The 19,661-nt window shown below is 40.7% G+C and overlaps 1 protein-coding gene and 1 long non-coding RNA gene across 5 annotated transcripts in view; both read left to right on the top strand.

Moving 5' to 3' along the window:
• Window positions 1–11,209, top strand: part of fam184aa (family with sequence similarity 184 member Aa) — an 85,519-nt gene extending 74,310 nt beyond the window's left edge. For both annotated transcript variants that reach the window (XM_014126183.3, XM_014126184.3), the window contains exons 16-17: window positions 764–868; window positions 10,601–11,209. In XM_014126183.3, coding sequence (XP_013981658.1) covers window positions 764–868; window positions 10,601–10,609 — 114 coding nt within the window. In that variant the 3' untranslated portion in view covers window positions 10,610–11,209. The remainder of the gene's footprint in view (window positions 1–763; window positions 869–10,600) is intronic.
• Window positions 11,210–11,869: 660 nt separating this feature from the next.
• LOC106561889 (uncharacterized) lies at window positions 11,870–16,574 on the top strand. 3 transcript variants are annotated; one of them, XR_014379335.1, is made up of 6 exons: window positions 11,870–12,577; window positions 13,112–13,273; window positions 15,193–15,288; window positions 15,553–15,678; window positions 15,793–15,900; window positions 16,005–16,574. It is a non-coding gene; the product is annotated as an uncharacterized LOC106561889 (long non-coding RNA). The 3 variants fall into 3 exon arrangements; XR_001318931.3 differs by having other exon boundaries at window positions 13,112–13,261; window positions 15,517–15,678; XR_001318930.3 differs by having other exon boundaries at window positions 13,112–13,261.
• Window positions 16,575–19,661: the final 3,087 nt, after the last annotated feature.

The following is a 19,661-nucleotide window of genomic DNA, read 5'->3' on the forward strand; positions in this document are numbered from 1 at the left end:
AACAAATAGAAAAATACCCACTCAGCATTTGTGGCCAAGATGTGACTATAGGATTTCTTGACTAAAGTTTTAGAATTTGAATATCTACGATCAAGCTACAAATCAGAGGGTATTGTTTTAAGAGTTTGCACCTTCTATGGTCATAAGGGAATAAAATAAACAAAAAAGAAAGCTGAAATCATTAAACTCTCTTTAAGTTTATATACACTTTACCTTAAGATTTCCTCCTTTTAGTGGACTTTATTTTACCTTCTTACAACTTCTAATGATTTTACCAACATTCCAACTTCAAGGTTTTATTCCCTGTGAATGATACAACACATTGTACTGATGCAAACACTTAAGGGACCTAACTCAATTCAATCAGTTGCAGATAAAGGAAATCATCACTGAGGGTTAACTCAGAATATTAACACTGTATTTTAAGGATAGGTGTGGCATGGATTCCTGTCAATATCCAATACATTATGTGCCAGAGGAACAGCTTTACCATAAAATACAGCAGAAACAATCTAAGTGAACCTACAGTTGGCATTTATTTTATTGACTTAAATTGGTACCTTAGTGTGGCTCTAAGTGTGGTCCCATTCTATCCATGTCAGTCCTCTGACTCACATGTTGAATTTGATTTATTTGGGTATGAAATAATACAACAAGATGTCCATTGGTTCCCCACTTCAAAGCAGTAATTTAAACACTTGTTTCCAAAGTGGTCCTTCTGTTACAGACATGAACTGACCAGTCTTTCCTGTTTTTTTTGTAGGATGACAAGAAGTTTTATCAGCTGGAGCTGGTCAACAGAGAGACTGGCTTCAACAAAGTGTTCAACACTAGTCCTAATGTTGGAGTCATTAACCCTCTCATCAAGGTTAGTTATCCACCTGCTCAGTTTATACTAATTCAATTAGATACACCAATATACTGATCAACTTGATCAACAATATACTGATTGAATCTGGTATGGATACCAAAAGGCATACATAAAATAGTTGTACACAACTGATCCACAACTGATACGTTTTTTGCTTTAAGGTTGATATTTAATATAATGTACATAGGTACATAATATACAGTCAGGTCCAAAATTATTGGCACCCTTGATAAAAATGAACAAAAAATACCTATATTCTATGTATATAAAAAAGGGGGGGTTAGATTATATTATACTAATACAGTTGCTTAGAGAAAGAGAGTCATATTTTTGTTCTCTCAAAAAGATAGGGATCCAAATTATTGGCACCCCTTTTTTCAGTACTCCGGCACCCTCCCCTTGCAAGGATAACGGCACTGAGCTTTTTTTATAACTTGTTTCAGGAAACTAAGCAGATGGTTCCCATCACTACTTCACAAGAGAGTCATTTGATCATACATATATATTGTTTTGGCAGAAATGCCTTCTGGAGCAGGTGAATTTTCTTGTGCCTTAATAACAAACGTGTATGCCATCTGTAAATATGAATGAAATTGTTAAATTACAAGCCTATTTGGTTTAGCCACGGAAAAAGGAAGGAACCTTCCCTAGCTATGATTGGCTGAGATAATGGTTGGGCTGGACATGCCGAGAGATCAGTTCGGATTGGTCTGCCATGTATCACGCTTCTGTCTATAACATGAGCTGCTCAGTATGTGTAGGTAATCCTTTCTAACACAGCTTTTTTTTTAAGATATCACGAAGAACTGCAAAAGTGTTGCTAAGGCGCTCCACTTTTTGGAGGACCGAGTTTTGAAATCAGTGGAATGCCCGGTGGAAGCAGAGTATGATAGCTAAGGAGAGAAAATTCAGGCGTTTGATTGCAAATGCGGAGGGAATCAAAAAGAGAACACAGAAGGCTGTTATATAAAACACCTGTCTCCAGATGATATCTTCAAACTAAGGGCAACCATGGCATATGTGACAGAGAGGGAGAAGCGTTCATCCATGTGTACGGGTAGGAGAGTCTAGCTAGCAACATTTTCTGATATACATTTGTAATTTTGTTAAAGCATACTGTTAGCGACCTAGCTAATGTTAGCTGGCTGGCTGGCTGGCTCGCTAGCTGACATTACATGTATGATCCGTGTAGTAATATTGTTCGTATCTCAGAGCCATTTGCATTGCTAGTTATTGCCTAATGTTAGCTAGCTAGCTAACATTGAACCTACTTGGTTAGTGTTAGCTACCTGTAGATTCATGCAGGGTAGTAACGTTATGAGTTGGGATTATGGTTAATTGTTGTGCTAGCTAGCTACATGTCTACATGTCCCGTGTAGCTCAGTTGGTAGAGCATGGTGTTTGCAACGCCAGGGTTGTGGGTTCGATTCCCACGGGGGACCAGTACGGAGAAAAAAATGTATGAAATGTATGCAAGTATGTAAGTAATGTATGTAAGTCGCTCTGGATAAGAGCGTCTGCTAAATGACACAAATTTAAAATGTAAATGTAAACAAAAGACTCCACTATGCAAGTAACCATTTCATTGTACCGTTTACACCTTGTGTATTCTGTGCATGTGACAAATAAGTTAGATTTTAATTTATATAGTGTAATATAACGAACAACATGACCTGCACCTAAGCCAAATTAGGATATAACGTTAGGCCAACGAGACAGTGTCCAAGTTCTAACATTTTCCGGTAGAATGATCTGCTTTTACTTCATCACACTCACAACCATAAGCTATATTTCACAACTGTATAGACATGTCGATAGATGTAGAATAAACCAGCCTTGAGTCTTGAAATCTTTGGTTGTTTAGTACACTACCATACTCACTGTTTAGCACATGGCCTCACATGTGAATCCTTAATAAAGAGATGTGTGGGTCTAAGGCTTAAGAGGGTGTGAACGATGCTGAATAGGTGTAGACAAAGAAGAGGTCTCCAGTAGGTGTACCGAAACATTCAAGTGCCATTTTCTCAAAAGTGAGGTTACAAGTTTATCGATTTTCAAAGAAAAATTACTTTCCCATTGTTCCTCAATTGTAGTGTATATTATACAGTTTTCTAGCTCTGAGTCTCTACTTTTATCCAATGTAAAAAAATAAATAAAAATGTCCTGGTACTGGGTAAAGTTCATGATGCCATTGACCTTAACATGGTTCCAGAACCAGCGGAAGCAAAACAGCCCCATCACATCAAAGATACACCACCATATTTGGTAAAACTTTACATTAAGCTGCCACTATTACTATGTAAGTAACACAGTAATAACTGTGTAAACAACATAGTAGTTACATCGATTTTACTATGTAACTACATGGTAATGGGGTTGTTGTGGAATCAGTTATTGCACAATTGGAACTAGGATTGTGTAATTACACATTCACTTGCTTAATGTTATCCCACATGTGTAACTACTGATATTATTACAGATTCTCTTGTTTCACTATGTAACTAATGTAATTACACATTTTAAAGTCACCTGTGAATTACCAGGTTAATAAATCAAACTAAAATATGACCCTGTTATATGTAACCACAAGCTGCCACTACCATTGAATCCACATAATGCCAGGGTTGATAAAAAGGCTTTGACCCGGTAACAGCAATTGTAACAAGGATCACCCTTCCATTAACCTTTTACTGCAGAGGGCTAAATCAGGGTCATACAGAGCCGGCTTAATTAAAGAAGACACCTGTACCATATCAGATATAGAGTTAAAATGTATTGAATTTTGAGTTTGCATCACAATATTACACATCACAGAAGACTGAAACATAACAAAACAACTAGTATGTTTATTGACCTGTACACTGAGGTGGGTCAATAATTCCCTCAAGTGATTCCCCAACATCTTGCCAACATGTGCCCTAAAAATGGAGCAGATATCTTATACCAATCTATCTTTATAGACGTTTATCCATAACAAGGCCTAGGTGTCCCCTAGTGTCCAGCATTCTCTTCAAAATGAAAAGTCTTTATTTTCATGCATATGCATTTTTATGACCAAAATCCCATTCTTTAGTGTAGACAATAATGTTGTCATGTTTTTATCAGTGTTTGAGATTAGGACCTCTTCAAATACTTTTATAGCACTATTCACAAAATATCTTGCAGGTAGGACTTCTCACTCTTTCTCATAATGTCAAAAGCTGACAGGCAAAAGACTGACAGGCTCCCAGAGGCAATGCCATCAAAGGCCCCATCTCACTCAACTACCCCTCCACCTCTCCAACAGCCAGAAAGAATGATAAGGATCTGGCTCCACTGAACTGACCAATCAGGAGTTAGGAAGCTTGGCTGTTTCAAGTTTTAATGTCACGTGTCGTGATGTGACTATGGCTAATGTGATGACTGTTAGTCTCATTCTGAACGTCACATCCTTTATATCTGCAAGAACCCTTACCTTATTGGTCATCTATGAACATCTTGGCCATGTACTGTTATAATCTCCACCCAGGCACAGCCAGAGGAGGACAAACCACCCCTCAGAGCCTGGTTCCTCCCCAGGTGTCTTCCTAGGTTCCTGCCTTTCTTGGGAGTTTTTCCTTGCTGTTTGGGGTTTTAGGCTGGGTTTCTATATAGCACTTTGTGACATCGGCTGATGTAAAAAGGGCTTTATGAATACATTTGATTGATTGATGAATCAGCAATACACAAACTGGCTTAATTATTTATTTACTAACTAAATAATAACACAGAGTACATAAACACACACACAAGGTATAGATTATTGGTTAGAAACGTAATACAATGAAACAGGTCTGTAGTGGACTGACAATATATGACGCTTGTTACACATATGGAGAGGGAGGGGTAGGTAAAGAGAGGGCGAGACAAAGCGAGAACACTTGGATACATTTAGAACCTACGAATAGTAATACTTCGCACATGAACCACCGCTCATTCAGATAAGAAATGCAATATATATATTTACACGGAGATGTCTTTCTTTGTCATCTCTCTGTTGAAACCAATCAATCCTTCTATGAGGAAGGGCTGGATGGGTGTAAGGCTCTAGTTGTCCACCAGAGGTCAGAATGTCCTTGTTGTAAAAGCTTCTCTGGTAGTGAAGTGTTTGTTAGAATAGTTACTTCAGATGTACCAACGGTTGTCGGAGATGGGATTCTTCCTTCCTTCTTCTTGTCAAATTTGGGCTTGAGTCTGGTAACTCTAATGAACTTATCCTTTGCAGCAGAGGTAACTCTGGGTATTCCTTTCCTGTGGCGGTCCTAATGAGAGCCAATTTCATCATAGCACTTGATGGTTTCTGCGACTGCACTTGAAGAAACGTTCAAAGTTATTGAAATTTTGCGGATTGACTGACCTTCATGTCTTAAAGTAATGATGGACTATCGTTTCTCTTTGCTTATTTGAGAAGTTCTTGCCATAATATGGACTTGGTCTTTTACCAAATAGGGCTATCTTCTGTATACCATCTCTACCTTGTCACAACACAACTGATTGTCTCAAACGCATTAAGAAATTCCACAAATTAACTTAACAAGGCCCACCTGTTAATTGAAATACATTCCAGGTGACTACCTCCTTGAAGCTGGTTGAGAGAATGCCAAGAGTGTGCAATGCTGTCATCAAGACAAAGGGTGCCTACTTTGAGGAATCTAAAATATATTTTAATTCGTTTAACACTTTTTTGGTTACTACATGATTCCAAATGTGTTATTTCATAGTTTTGATGTCTTCACTATTAAGTACTTTGTTGAAGCACCTTTGGCAATGATTATAGCCTTGAGTCTTCTTTGATATGACGCTACAAGCTTGGCACACCTGTATTTGGGTTTCTCCCATTCTTCTCTGCAGATCCTTTCAAGAAGCTCTGTCAGGTTGGATCCGGACTCTGGCTGGGCCACTCTGGCTGGGCCACTCAAGGACCTAGAGAGACTTGTCCCGAAGCCTCTCCTGCGTAGTCTTGGCTGTGTGCTGCGTAGTCTTGGCTGTGTGCAGTACATCACAAACAGGTCGTTGTCCTGTTGGAAGGTGAACCGTCACCCCAGTCTGGGTCCTGAGCACTCTGGATCAGGTTTTAATCAGGGATCTCTCTGTACTTTGCTCCGTTCATCTTTCCCTTGATCCGGACTGGTCTCCCAGTCCCTGCTGCTGAAAAACATCCCCCCAGCCACCACCATGCTTCACGGTAGGGATGATGCCAGGTTTCCTCCAGGCCAAAAGAGTTCAATCTTGGTTTCATCAGACCTGAGAATCTTGTTTCTCATGGTCTTGAGAGTCTTTAGGTGCCTTTTGGCAAACTCCAAGTGGGCTGATTGCAAACTCCATGTACCATAAAGGCCTGATTGGTGGGGTGCTGCAGAGGTGGTTGTCATTCTGGAAGTTTCTCCCATCTCCACAGAGGAACTCATGACCTCTGTCAGAGTGACCATCGGGTTCTTGGTCACTTCCCTGACCAAGACCCTTCTCCCCTGATTACTCAGTTTGGCTGGGCGGCCAGCTCTAGGAAGAGTCTTGGTGGTTCCAAACTTCTTCCATTTAAGAATGATGGAGGCCACTGTGTTCTTTGGGACTTCAATGCTGCAGACATTTTTTGGTACCCATCCCCAGATCTGTGTCTCGACACAATCCTGTCTAGGAGCTCTACGGACAATTCCTTCGACCTCATGGCTTGGTTTTTGCTCTGACATGGCCTGTCAATTGTGGGACCTTATATAGACAGGTGTGTGCCTTTCCAAATCATGTCCAATTAATCAAATGTACCACAGGTGGACTCCAATCAAGTTTTAGAAACAGGATGATCAATGAAAACAGGATGCACCTGAGCTCAATTTAGAGTCTCTGAATACTTGTGTAAAAAAAAAAATGAAATGATTGGGTTTTGTGTGTAGATTGCTGAGGATTTTTATTTATTTAATCCATTTTAGAATAAGACTGTAACGTAATAAAATGTGGAAAAAGTCAAGGGATCTGAATACTTTCTGAAGGCACTGTATGTGCATATATATATATATATATATATATATATTAATGTCACCTATCCCAGATCCTTCTGACACCTACCCTCTTTTCCAACAAGCATCCTCACCCACTGCGCACCGACTGAATGATTTTCCAACAGTTTTGAAGGAGTTCCCACATATGCTGAGCACTTGTTGGCTGCTTTTCCTTCACTCTGCAGTCCAACTCATCCCAAACCATCTCAATTGGGTTGATGTCGGGAGATTATTGAGGCCAGGTCATCTGATTTAGCACTCCATCACTCTCCTTATTGGTCAAATAGCCCTTACATAGCCCTTACAGCCTGGAGGAGTTTTAATATATATATATATATATATATATATATATATATATATATATATATATATATATATATATATATATATATATATATATATTTATATTTATTTATTTATTTCACCTTTATTTAAACAGGTAGGCTAGTTGAGAACAAGTTCTCATTTACAACTGCGACCTGGCCAAGATAAAGCAAAGCAGTACGTCACAAACAACAACACAGAGTTACACATGGAATAAACAACCATACAGTCAATAATACAATAATAATAATACAAATAATACAATAATACAATAGAAAAGTCTATATACAGTGTGTGCAAATGAGGTAGGATAAGGGAGGTAAGGCAATAAAATAGGCCATAGTGGTGAAATAAATACAATATAGCAATTAAACACTGGAGTGATAGATGGGCAGAAGATGAATGTGCAATTAGAGATACTGGGGTGCAAAGGAGCGAAATAAATAACAGTATGGGAATGAGGTAGTTGGATTGGCTATTTACAGATGGGCTATGTACAGGTGCAGTGATCTGCTCTGACAGCTGGTGCTTAAAGTTAGTGAGGGAGATATGAGTCTCCAGCTTCAGTGATTTTGCAGTTCGTTCCAGTCATTGGCAGCAGAGAACTGGAAGGAAAGGCGGCCAAAGGAGGAATTGGCTTTGGGGGTGACCAGTGAAATATACCTGCTGGAGCGCGTGCTACGGGTAGGTGCTGCTATGGTGACCAGTAAGCTGAGATAAGGCGGGGCTTTACCTAGCAAAGACTTATAGATGACCTGGAGCCAGTGGGTTTGGCGACGAATATGAAGCGAGGGCCAGCCAACGAGAGCATACAGGTCGCAGTGGTGGGTAGTATATGGGGCTTTGGTGACAAAACGTATGGCACTGTGATAGACTGCATCCAATTTGCTTAGTAGAGTGTTGGAGGCTATTTTGTAAATGACATCGCCGAAGTCAAGGATCGGTAGGATAGTCAGTTTTACGAGGGTATGTTTGGCAGCATGAGTGAAGGATGGTTTGTTGCAAAATAGGAAGCTGATTCTGGATTTAATTTTGGATTGGAGATGCTTAATGTGAGTCTGGAAGGAGAGTTTACAGTCTAACCAGACACCTAGGTATTTGTAGTTGTCCACATATTCTAAGTCAGAACCGTCCAGAGTAGTGATGCTGGACGGGTGGGCAGGTGTGGGCAGCGATCGGTTGAAGAGCATGCATTTAGTTTTACTTACATTTAAGAGCAGTTGGAGGCCACGGAAAGAGAGTTGTATGGCATTGAAGCTCGTCTGGCGGTTAGTTAACACAGTGTCCAAAGACGTGTTGGGTCGTTGTCCATATTTTCAAGCACGGTTGTGGCTGCATCATGTTATGGGTATGCTTGGGCTATATACAGGTGCAGTGATCTGTGAGCTGCTCTGACAGCTGGTGCTTAAAGTTAGTGAGGGAGATATTAGTCTCCAGCTTCAGTGATTTTGCTCGTTCCAGTCATCGGCAAGAACTAGGGAGTTTTTTTTAAATAAAAAGAAACTGAATAGAGCTAAGCACAGGCAAAATTCTAGCGAAAAACCAGGTTCAGTCTGCTTTCCACCAGACACTGGGAGACAAATTCATCTTTCAGCAGAAATATTACCTAAAACACAAGGAAAAATACACACTGGAGTTGCTTACCAAGATGACATTGAATGTTCCTGAGTTGCCTAGTTACAGTTTTGACTTTAAAATGGCTGTCTAGCAATGCTCAACAACCAACTAGACAGAGCTTGAAGAATAAAAAATAATAATAATTGTACAATCCAGGTGTGCAAAGCTCTTAGAGACTAACCTAGACAGACTCACAGCTGTAATCGCTGCAAAAGGTGATTCTAACATGTATTTACTCAGGGTGTGACTATTTATATAAATGAGATATTTCTGTATTTTAATTTCAATAACTTTTCAAAGTTTTCTAAAAACATGTTTTGACTTTGGGGTATTGTGTGTAGAGGGGTAAGATTATTTTTTTAAGACATTTTTTAATGCAGTAACACAAAATATGGAATAAGTCAAGGGGTTTCAATACTTTCTGAAGACACTGTACATAACAACCAAAGCTTCAATTAGTGCTGAGCGATTTGTGCTTTTTGAGGTCAATTATTATTTTTTATTAAATGTACTATGCATTATGTGGGTTGAATCCTGTAACAACACAGAATGAAACAATTAATAAAATGTCCATGATGGTTGATTATCAATATTGGGTTGTTAACATGTTTTTATTTTTTATAGAAATAAATGTCGGACACAAAAAAAAGGCAGTGCCCATCATGCATTGCTCTAATACATTTTCTTTCTTCCTATGAATGAAGTTGCACCAAACTGTCTTTTTACACGAAGTAAGCCACACAAAAATGAGAGAGAGAGAGAGAGACCTAAGTGTTCAGTCCAACCTCATGAAATAAGCAACTTATCAGATAGTTCGACAACTCCCACTCAAAGGAGCGATCTACAGTACAGACACAACAGGTGGATTCAGGACCATGGTCAGAACATCGGCTGGACACCATGGATGCTAGTGCTCAATTAGGCCCATTGTCAGGGGAGACCCAGACCCAGAGGAAATGGATGGCAGTGTTTATTTTGAACGCTATCATGGGCATTAGCATGTTGCTTTGAATATGAATAAGCTGCTTAAATGGGTCTGCCTTCCATTGGGAGTGGATGTTTGCGTCACGGCTGTACGCTGCCTGATTAGCTGACATTTATTCAGCAGCATCACACTCACTCTGCCTCAGCCATAGTTACGTTTATATGAATGTAACTATGACACTTTGCTTGTGTATATGTAACCGATGTCAAATGGCTAGTTAGTTAGCGGTGGTGTGCGCTAATAGCGTTTCAATCAGTGACGTCACTCGCTCTGAGACTTGAAGTAGGGTTTCCCCTTGCGTTGCAAGGGCCGTGGCTTTTGTGGCGCGATGGGTAACGATGCTTTGTGAGGTGTCAGTTGTTGATGTGTGCAAGGGTCCCTGGTTCGAGCCCAGGTTGGGGCGAAGAGAGGGACGGAACCTACACTGTTACATATACACGTCATATTTAGACTTCACTCACTACTCTAATAGCTATTGTTAAAAGAGGGAATGCTGTCTGGCTTTGATTCGCACCATCACTGAGAAATAAGAAACTACATTTTGAAAATACTTAAGGACAATATTGTGGAAAGGTGAAGTAAGTGATTTTTGGATCAAGAAAGCCAAAGGGTTTGAGCCAATGCACTTTTAGTGTTATGAAGACTATATGCAGCCTCTTTACGTAGCTGCATTGCATTCTGGAATGTACTGTATGTTGAGTGTGTTCATTAAACTCTGTGTTGGCTCTTTGAAACTTTTTGTTGTTGTGTTTGGCATTGTGTAACTGCTGTCGTTTCAACCTTCTCATGCAGCCTTCCTGAGACTGACAAGGCAACCATGGAACCAAATGAATCGGAGGAACAAAAGGAGCTGTTCGCCCAATACTTTACTTTCTGACTCTCATTGAAGGAGGCCACCCAAGAGCATGTGAAAAAGAATAACATTAACACACCATGACTCTGTTCATTCATACACTGTGAAACTGTCCGGTTTGTTACTTTGTTTGTTTGAATAACAATAACTGTTTGAATATGGACTATTATGCAATTTCTGCATTGGTGCAGATGTGTTTTCTTTTCTCAGTACCATATTTATGGGGGCACTGTATGTATGGTTGGGGTCAATTCCATTTAACTTCTGGTCTGTCCAAAAGATTAATTGAAATTAAATTCACAAATTCAAATATCCCAATGGAAAACGATAGGCACTTTTCAATTTGATGTGTTCAGTAAAAGGACTGACTGAAAATGTAATTGCCCCCAATATTGACTGTTTTGTGTCTGTTAAAACTGCATAAACAGTCAAGGTCGACCTGAACTGTTCAACACAAATGATGTCTTGCCAGTTTTGAAATAAATAGCACAATAATATATCTATATTTATATTATACCTCTGTGTATGAAATAAACATATAAAATCAATTGTGAGATTTACTTGAGATTAATATTTTACCATTATGGCTTTGTTGCCGTTGAGGAACATTTGGGTACTATATACTTCTATGATGTTTGTCCTTTCATTTTCTGTGCATGTGTGTGCGCATACAAGTGAGAACAGCATGCAGAGCTCAGTGAGGACTTATCAGCAGTGATGCCAATTTAGCAATTTTGTTGCTATATTTAGCAACTTTTCAGACTACCCTGGCAACTTTTTTAGCAACTTTTAAAAATGTATTTTTAACTTTTAGCAACTTTTGAAAAGTGACCCATTGTGAGTGAGCAGCAGGCGCTCAGCTCGTGCACAGGCAGCAGCAGGCCAGCAGCAATTTCAGCAAATTGCAAATCATTGTTGGATGACTGCAGCAGCAGTAGTACGGGTTCGTCAAGCCAAACCCAATGAATATAGTTGGTTACGAATGTTTGATCTTGAACAGAACTTACAACATCAATCAACATGTCTCAATCAAAATTGTACAGCCAGAAGTACAGAAAAGAGTGGGAGTCTGTACCTGAACAAATGTCAAATCATATTTTTCACTGAGATGGCCAGTCAATTTAAGTAACGTTATTTTGTGTTCTACGTAAAGACGCAGTTTTACGTTATCACGCAATGACGTCACAACGTCATTTAGCAACAAATCAACCTGCCTCTAGCAATTTACCCTGAAAATGAGTTGGCAACACTGCATATCAGACCACATTTATCCGACGTGAATAACCTTTTAATGGGCCTTTCATGCCAAAATGTGTTCCCCCCTGCGTCACAATGGGATTCGATGAGTTCTAGCTTCTGTTGCTAGGAGTGTTGCTAGAATTTGCAAAAGACACTGACCGGATTATGTCATTAACCAAAGCGTCCGTTGCTATGCTGGTTGGCTCTATTTTTACTCGTAGCGGTCACGAAGGAAGGAGTACGCGGGCAGTTCTAGTTCACTTCATAAACACTCGCTCAGTCCGCGCAAAATTAATACCTCAGAATTGCTCTCCAAGGACGGTGTTTTTGACGGCGACAACCTGTCTACCTGCTGCTTCAGAGGACCGAAAAGACTGGAAATAGAACACTTTCTTTACCATATATTTGTCTTTAAATAAGAAAATATTGTTAAATAGGAATAAATAATTTAAGCTGTTTTTAGATTGACGTTGCTAGCTGCTGTACTTATTTACCTCAGCCTGCCTAGTCAGCTAGCCAACTACAGTAACTGTTATTGTAGCTTTCTGTATGTAGCTTGCACTTCAATGGCATCCCTCGAGGACAGTTTAATGTATCTTTCCAACCAGGTTAAGTACTATGACTGCATCACTGATCTCGACAAGAGGCGGACCATTCAGATAAATTCAAAATGCAGGGTAACGTTAAGCAGTTAACTTCTATTAGATAACTGGACCGATTTAGCTATCTATGTACAACCATTTTTCAACAACCATTTTCCATCTAGCTAGTTGGTCATCTTAATGGTGCTAGCTATACATATAGTTCAGGGGAGGATGGCTCATAATGTCTGGAATGGAGTAAATGGAATTGTATCAAGCACGTGGTTTCCATGTGGTTGATAGCATTCTATTGACGCCATTCCAGCCATTATTATGAGCCGTCCTCCCCTCAGTGGTGTCCACTGATATAGTTATATATCTGTCATATTGAGGTATCTAGCTATAAATTAAACCTGATCAATCAAATGGATAGGTGTAAGCAATTATGGTAATTATACATGCCCTTAACGAGGTGTCTTCGCTAGACAGACACAGAGAGATGAAAGTGAGAGATGTAGAGAGAGGTGGGAAGAGAGTGGAAGACAGACAGACAGACCGAGAGAGATGGAGAGAAAGACAACAGTACAAATGTACTTAGAGTATTTCAACAATTCTCTTCCAACTTGTTAGGCAATCATATGTACCTACGGGAGAAGGATGGCCAGCCACACAGGAGGGTGATTTTTACTAAGGAGGAGGATGCATGCAGGCCATTTCGGAGTGAAGCGTATGATTGCCAAAATCAACCAACGCTTCTTCCAACGGAGAATTGTCAAGGAGGTAGACAGCTGGGCAAGTGAAATTGCCTTTTGTTTATCAATCACATTCTATGATATCTGAAATTTACATTTACATTACATTACATTTAAGTCATTTAGCAGACGCTCTTATCCAGAGCGACTTACAAAATGGTGCATTCACCTTATGATATCCAGTGGAACAACCACTTTACAATAGTGCATCTAAATCTTTTAAGGGGGGGGGGGGGGGGGGTTAGAAGGATTACTTTATCCTATCCTAGGTATTCCTTAAAGAGGTGGGGATTCAGGTGTCTCCGGAAGGTGGTGATTGACTCCGCTGTCCTGGCGTCGTGAGGGAGCTTGTTCCACCATTGGGGTGCCAGAGCAGCGAACAGTTTTGACTGGGCTGAGCGGGAACTGTGCTTCCTCAGAGGTAGGGGGGCCAGCAGGCCAGTGGTGGATGAACGCAGTGCCCTTGTTTGGGTGTAGGGCCTGATCAGAGCCTGAAGGTATGGAGGTGCCGTTCCCTTCACAGCTCCGTAGGCAATCACCATGGTCTTGTAGCGGATGCGAGCTTCAACTGGAAGCCAGTGGAGAGAGCGGAGGAGCGGGGTGACGTGAGAGAACTTGGGAAGGTTGAACACCAGACGGGCTGCGGCGTTCTGGATGAGTTGTAGGGGTTTAATGGCACAGGCAGGGAGCCCAGCCAACAGCGAGTTGCAGTAATCCAGACGGGAGATGACAAGTGCCTGGATTAGGACCTGCGCCGCTTCCTGTGTGAGGCAGGGTCGTACTCTGCGAATGTTGTAGAGCATGAACCTACAGGATCGGGTCACCGCCTTGATGTTAGTGGAGAACGACAGGGTGTTGTCCAGGATCACGCCAAGGTTCTTAGCACTCTGGGAGGAGGACACAAGGGAGTTGTCAACCGTGATGGCGAGATCATGGAACGGGCAGTCCTTCCCCGGGAGGAAGAGCAGCTCCGTCTTGCCGAGGTTCAGCTTGAGCTGGTGATCCGTCATCCACACTGATATGTCTGACAGACATGCAGAGATGCGATTCGCCGCCTGGTTATCAGAAGGGGGAAAGGAGAAGATTAATTGTGTGTCGTCTGCATAGCAATGATAGGAGAGACCATGTGAGGATATGACAGAGCCAAGTGACTTGCTGTATAGCGAGAATAGGAGAGGGCCTAGAACAGAGCCCTGGGGGACACCAGTGGTGAGAGCGCATGGTGCGGAGACAGATTCTCGCCACGCCACCTGGTAGGAGCGACCTGTCAGGTAGGACGCAATCCAAGCGTGGGCCGCGCCGGAGATGCCCAACTCGGAGAGGGTGGAGAGGAGGATCTGATGGTTCACAGTATCAAAGGCAGCAGATAGGTCTAGACGGATGAGAGCAGAGGAGAGAGAGTTAGCTTTAGCAGTGCGGAGAGCCTCCGTGACACAGAGAAGAGCAGTCTCAGTTGAATGCCCAGTCTTGAAACCTGACTGATTAGGATCAAGAAGGTCATTCTGAGAGAGATAGCAGGAGAGCTGGCCAAGGACGGCACGTTCAAGAGTTTTGGAGAGAAAAGAAAGAAGGGATACTGGTCTGTAGTTGTTGACATCGGAGGGATCGAGTGTAGGTTTTTTCAGAAGGGGTGCAACTCTCGCTCTCTTGAAGACGGAAGGGACGTAGCCAGCAGTCAAGGATGAGTTGATGAGCGAGGTGAGGAAGGGGATAGGGTCAAGTGGGCAGGTTGTTGGGCGGCCGGCCGTCACAAGACGCGAGATTTCATCTGGAGAGAGAGGGGAGAAAGAGGTCAAAGCACAGGGTAGGGCAGTGTGAGCAGGACCAGCGGTGTCGTTTGACTTAGCAAACGAGGATCGGATATCGTCAACCTTCTTTTCAAAATGGAATGATTATGATTTCAATGAATGTCATATCAGAGAGCACACAATGTTTCAATTTGTCACTTTTTGCTTAAAGGTCATTACCCTATCTAGCCTGCCAGAAGTTTGAGAGGGTGAAGACTGGCGCCGGAGTTGAAGCCCATCAAAATTGTTTCACCATGGCACATGATCGGTAAGTGTCCCAATGCAAATTTTGCCTTGATAAGTTGTTTTGTAATGGTTGCTTTATTTGACCACAGCAGTGTTCAATATTATATAATGTGTGTGTGTGTGTGTGTGTGTGTGTGTGGAACAAGGTACAGATGATATAGGTTATATTTTGTCAACAATGGTTTGTTTTATTTTTTACAATTTATTTTAATTTTTCCATGGTACATAATCAGACATTTCAATATCTTAGATTGTCAATAGATATTGCTTTCCTACCCCCTCCAAGTTTGGTGAATGGACCAACCAGACCCTCAAGACTGCCACGGGCAAGTCCCATGATTGGTACCAGGAAGGGTGGGCAAACAACCTGAAGGTAATTCTCTACGGACAGGAGCCGCAGCTGTTGACTGAGGTAAACAATGCAATTACATTTTTTATGTACAATTATTACATATAGTCTTTCAAATTTGTGATTGACTTAATGTTGTTCTTTGTCTATTGCTATTTTTGTATAATGTACTTTCAGATCACTGAAACCCCAGCTGATGTGGTGGAAGTTGTCAAATCAGATTAGAACGACTTCGAGGACCACCTTCAGGCACGGACTGAGAAGCATGTGGAGGTTTTTGACCAGGTTAAAATGATTGTCCGCTGTTAATTTATTTTCTGGCCCTCCAAGAGATATGTAAGAAATGTATTTGTAATATGAAGTATAATTGCATGTATTCCTGTTATCAGTCAAGGTGGACTGAACATCAACAAGGTGCAGGAGAAACAGAAGGAGAGGTACCAGAACAGGAGCAAGTGCTACGACATCCAATCAAATTACTTGGTTTGGAAGAAGAACGAAAGGAAGGAGAGACCTGGGAACCTCGCTGTTCTTTCACTCCTAGCTGGGGTCACCATCTGTTAAAGTGAATATAAAAAATCTCAGATAATAACTATTTGCTTTGCACACAAAATAACCTGAAGCTAGTTTTAGTTTCCCTAACACTGATATTTTTCTGGCTCTATCATACTGGGCACGTAATATGAGATAGAAAGATTAACTAAAAATACTAGCACTGCAAACACTCAGAACAAAGTGAGCAGCAGTACCCAGACTTTGCCGTCTCCCTCTTCAATTCCCCCTTCCAAGACTGGCTGCCTGTTGAGAAGTGACCGGCAGAACCTCCCACCCACACAGCAACCACCTCCTCTATATTCCACACTCCAGAATTCAGTATTTTAGTCTATGATTGCCATGTGAATGTACAAAAAAAATCTGAAAATAAATTAATGACACAACTGTACCAAAAAAATATAAAATATTGCCAGGTTGGTTTTCATTGTAAATTGTAAGGTTTCCTTTGATGGTATTTATTTGTTCCAAATTATTCATTGTTGTATCCTGGGACCTACAATAGATACACATATATTCAACCACAAGGGTGTACTAATGAGCTATGCGGGATAGAAAAAAAATGTATCCTAATAGAGTATGACTGAAATTATACTATTTCAGTTTAGATAATGGAAGGGCAGGTTAAAATAAAAACATGACAGCCAGACAAGCCAGTGTATGAATCAAATGGATTTGCATATGAACGGAGTGGAAATTATCTGACTTTTTGATCTGTAAGGTAAGTAACAAGTGTGTCAAGTAGATAACGTTGTCTTTGCCCGAAACATAGCATCATTTAAGACATGGATTTCATGTTGTAATGTTAACAAGGTACCCAAAAGTAGTTCGAAGTAATATTTTCATTTTATTAGCTAAACAAAACTTGTTTAAACAGCGAAATTGTCACGGAAATCAGCCTTGTTTGCATAGCGATGATGAAAATAACATAATTTAGGCTGTAATGATCTCCAAAATTCTAATTATTAGGTCATCACACCGTTGATATAGCAACGGACGGTAACACAGTAGTTTATTGAATCCCATTGTGACGCAGAGGGGGACACTTTTTGGCCTGGGGACATTATTTGGCATGACAGGCCCCTTGTAAATAGCTGATACATTTTTCCATTGACTTTGTCCAAGTTGTCCCTCAGGCCACAGCCAGGCCAGAAATACCACTGTATCCAATCTGCGTACTCTTATCAGTTGCAAAAATGTGTCTCTAGAAAGAATGGGCTCACCCTGCCCCAAGGATGTTGCTCTTGATTTCAATTACAGCAAACTGCTACATCTACACAACAAAAACACCAATATAAAAAATATCTACATCTGACTCTGTTCTTGTTTTCATATCACTCAAGTTAATCACAACCACATGACTGCAGTGTTTATTTACTCTCAAAGTGGCATGTTTTTTAAGGTTGCCAGTGTTGCTCAGAGATGTGCCCATTAATTAACCTAATAGCCTATGCAGTACAATCTCTGTTTCCTTGTGACAAAGGTTATCCATTTGAATTTGGACATGCCAGAGAGACTCGAGAGAGCATAGCTTCGTGTTTTTTTTTCTTCTGTTATCCATTGTTAATTTCTCCTAGTGATAGACTATGAATACAAATATGACAGAGAACACGGAGAGGGTAGAAACTGGAACAAACCCAGCATCTGATGCTGTCTAATTTCAGGTTGCACCTTTGTTTCAATATTTACCAAGGGTCTGATTCAGAATTAGGAAATGTACGCCTTTCCTATGCACTTCTCAGGTGTTGGTATTCAGACTTATGCTTTGCAGGTGTGGTTTCCTTGCATGCGTTGAATACATTTAATTCAACAGCTGAAAACCCTCCCACTTGCTTGCCAGCAGATTTTCTTGTGGAGTTTTCATGGAATAGGGTTTTCAGCATATTTACCTAAAGACTTCCCTTAAAATTGTGTATCTTTAATTAGAATTTTCTCAACAGACTCAATAGAATATATGGAGAGAACAGTTCAGAATATTAGGGATCAATGAAAGAAAGCCATGTAGGCTAAATACACATATTCGGCCCTTTTTCAGCCCCAATTGGTAGATTTAAAATACTCTGACCTTGTACGCAGAGTGTATAAAGCATTAAGGACACCTCCCTAATATTGATTTGTACCCTTATTTTGTGAAGACATTAAAAGTGTTATAAATGAAATACTGTAACTTGAAATGTATATACACTACATGTAGTCCCCTGTTAGGGCTAGGGGGCAGTATTGACACGGCTGGATAAAAAACGTACCCGATTTAATCTGGTTACTACTCCTGCCCAGTAACTAGAATATGCATATAATTATTGGCTTTGGATAGAAAACACTCCAAAGTTTCTAAAACTGTTTGAATGGTGTCTGAGTATAACAGAACTCAAATGGCAGGTCAAAACCTGAGAAGATTCTGTACAGGAAGTACCCTGTCTGACCATTTCTTGGCCTTCTTTGCCATCTCTATCCATTACAAAGGATCTCTGCTGTTACGTGACACTTCCTACGGCTGCCATAGGCTCTCAGAAGGCGGCAAAAAGCGGAATCGTGGCTTTGCAGGCTCTGGTTGAAAAACAGTACCGCGTTTGGTTAGTGGCTGGTTACAGTACTGTGGGACTCAGGCTCGTGCCCGCGTCGACCGAAAGCTTTGTTTTCTTTCCTCTGTTTACCTAAACGGAGATTCCCGGTCGGAATATTATCGCTTTTTTACGAGAAAAATGGCATAAAAATGGATTTTATACAGCGGTTGACATGCTTCGAAGTACGGTAATGGAATATTTAGAATTTTTTTGTCACGAATTGCGCCATGCTCGTAACCCTGATTTACCATTTCGGATAGTGTCTGGAACGCACGAACAAAACGCCGCTATTTGGATATAACGATGTATTATTTTGGACCAAACCAACATTTGTTATTGAAGTAGCAGTCCTGGGAGTGCATTCTGACGAAGACAAAGGTAATCAAACTTGTGTAATAGTAAATCTGACTTTGGTCAGGGCTAAACTTGGTGGGTGTCTAAATGGCTAGCCGTGATGGCTGGGCTATCTACTGAGAATATTGCAAAATGTGCTTTCACCGAAAAGCTATTTTAAAAATCGGACACCTCGATTGCACAAAGGAGTTCTGTATCTATAATTCTTAAAATAATTGTTATGTTTTTTGTGAACGTTTATCGTGAGTAATTTAGTAAATTGTTAGTAAATTCCCCGGAAGTTTGCGGGGGGTATGCTAGTTCTGAACGTCACATGCTAATGTAAAAAGCTGGTTTTTGATATAAATATGAACTTGATTGAACAAAACATGCATGTATTGTATAACATAATGTCCTAGGTGTGTCATCTGATGAAGATCAAAGGTTAGTGCTGCATTTAGCTGTCTTCTGGGTTTATGTGACATATGCTAGCTTGAAAAATGGGTGTCTGATTATTTCATTTACATTTACATTTAAGTCATTTAGCAGACGCTCTTATCCAGAGCGACTTACAAAATGGTGCATTCACCTTATGAT

The sequence above is a fragment of the Salmo salar genome, chromosome 11, assembly GCF_965601325.2.
Source record: "Salmo salar chromosome 11, fSalSal1, whole genome shotgun sequence".
Lineage (NCBI taxonomy): Eukaryota > Metazoa > Chordata > Actinopteri > Salmoniformes > Salmonidae > Salmo > Salmo salar.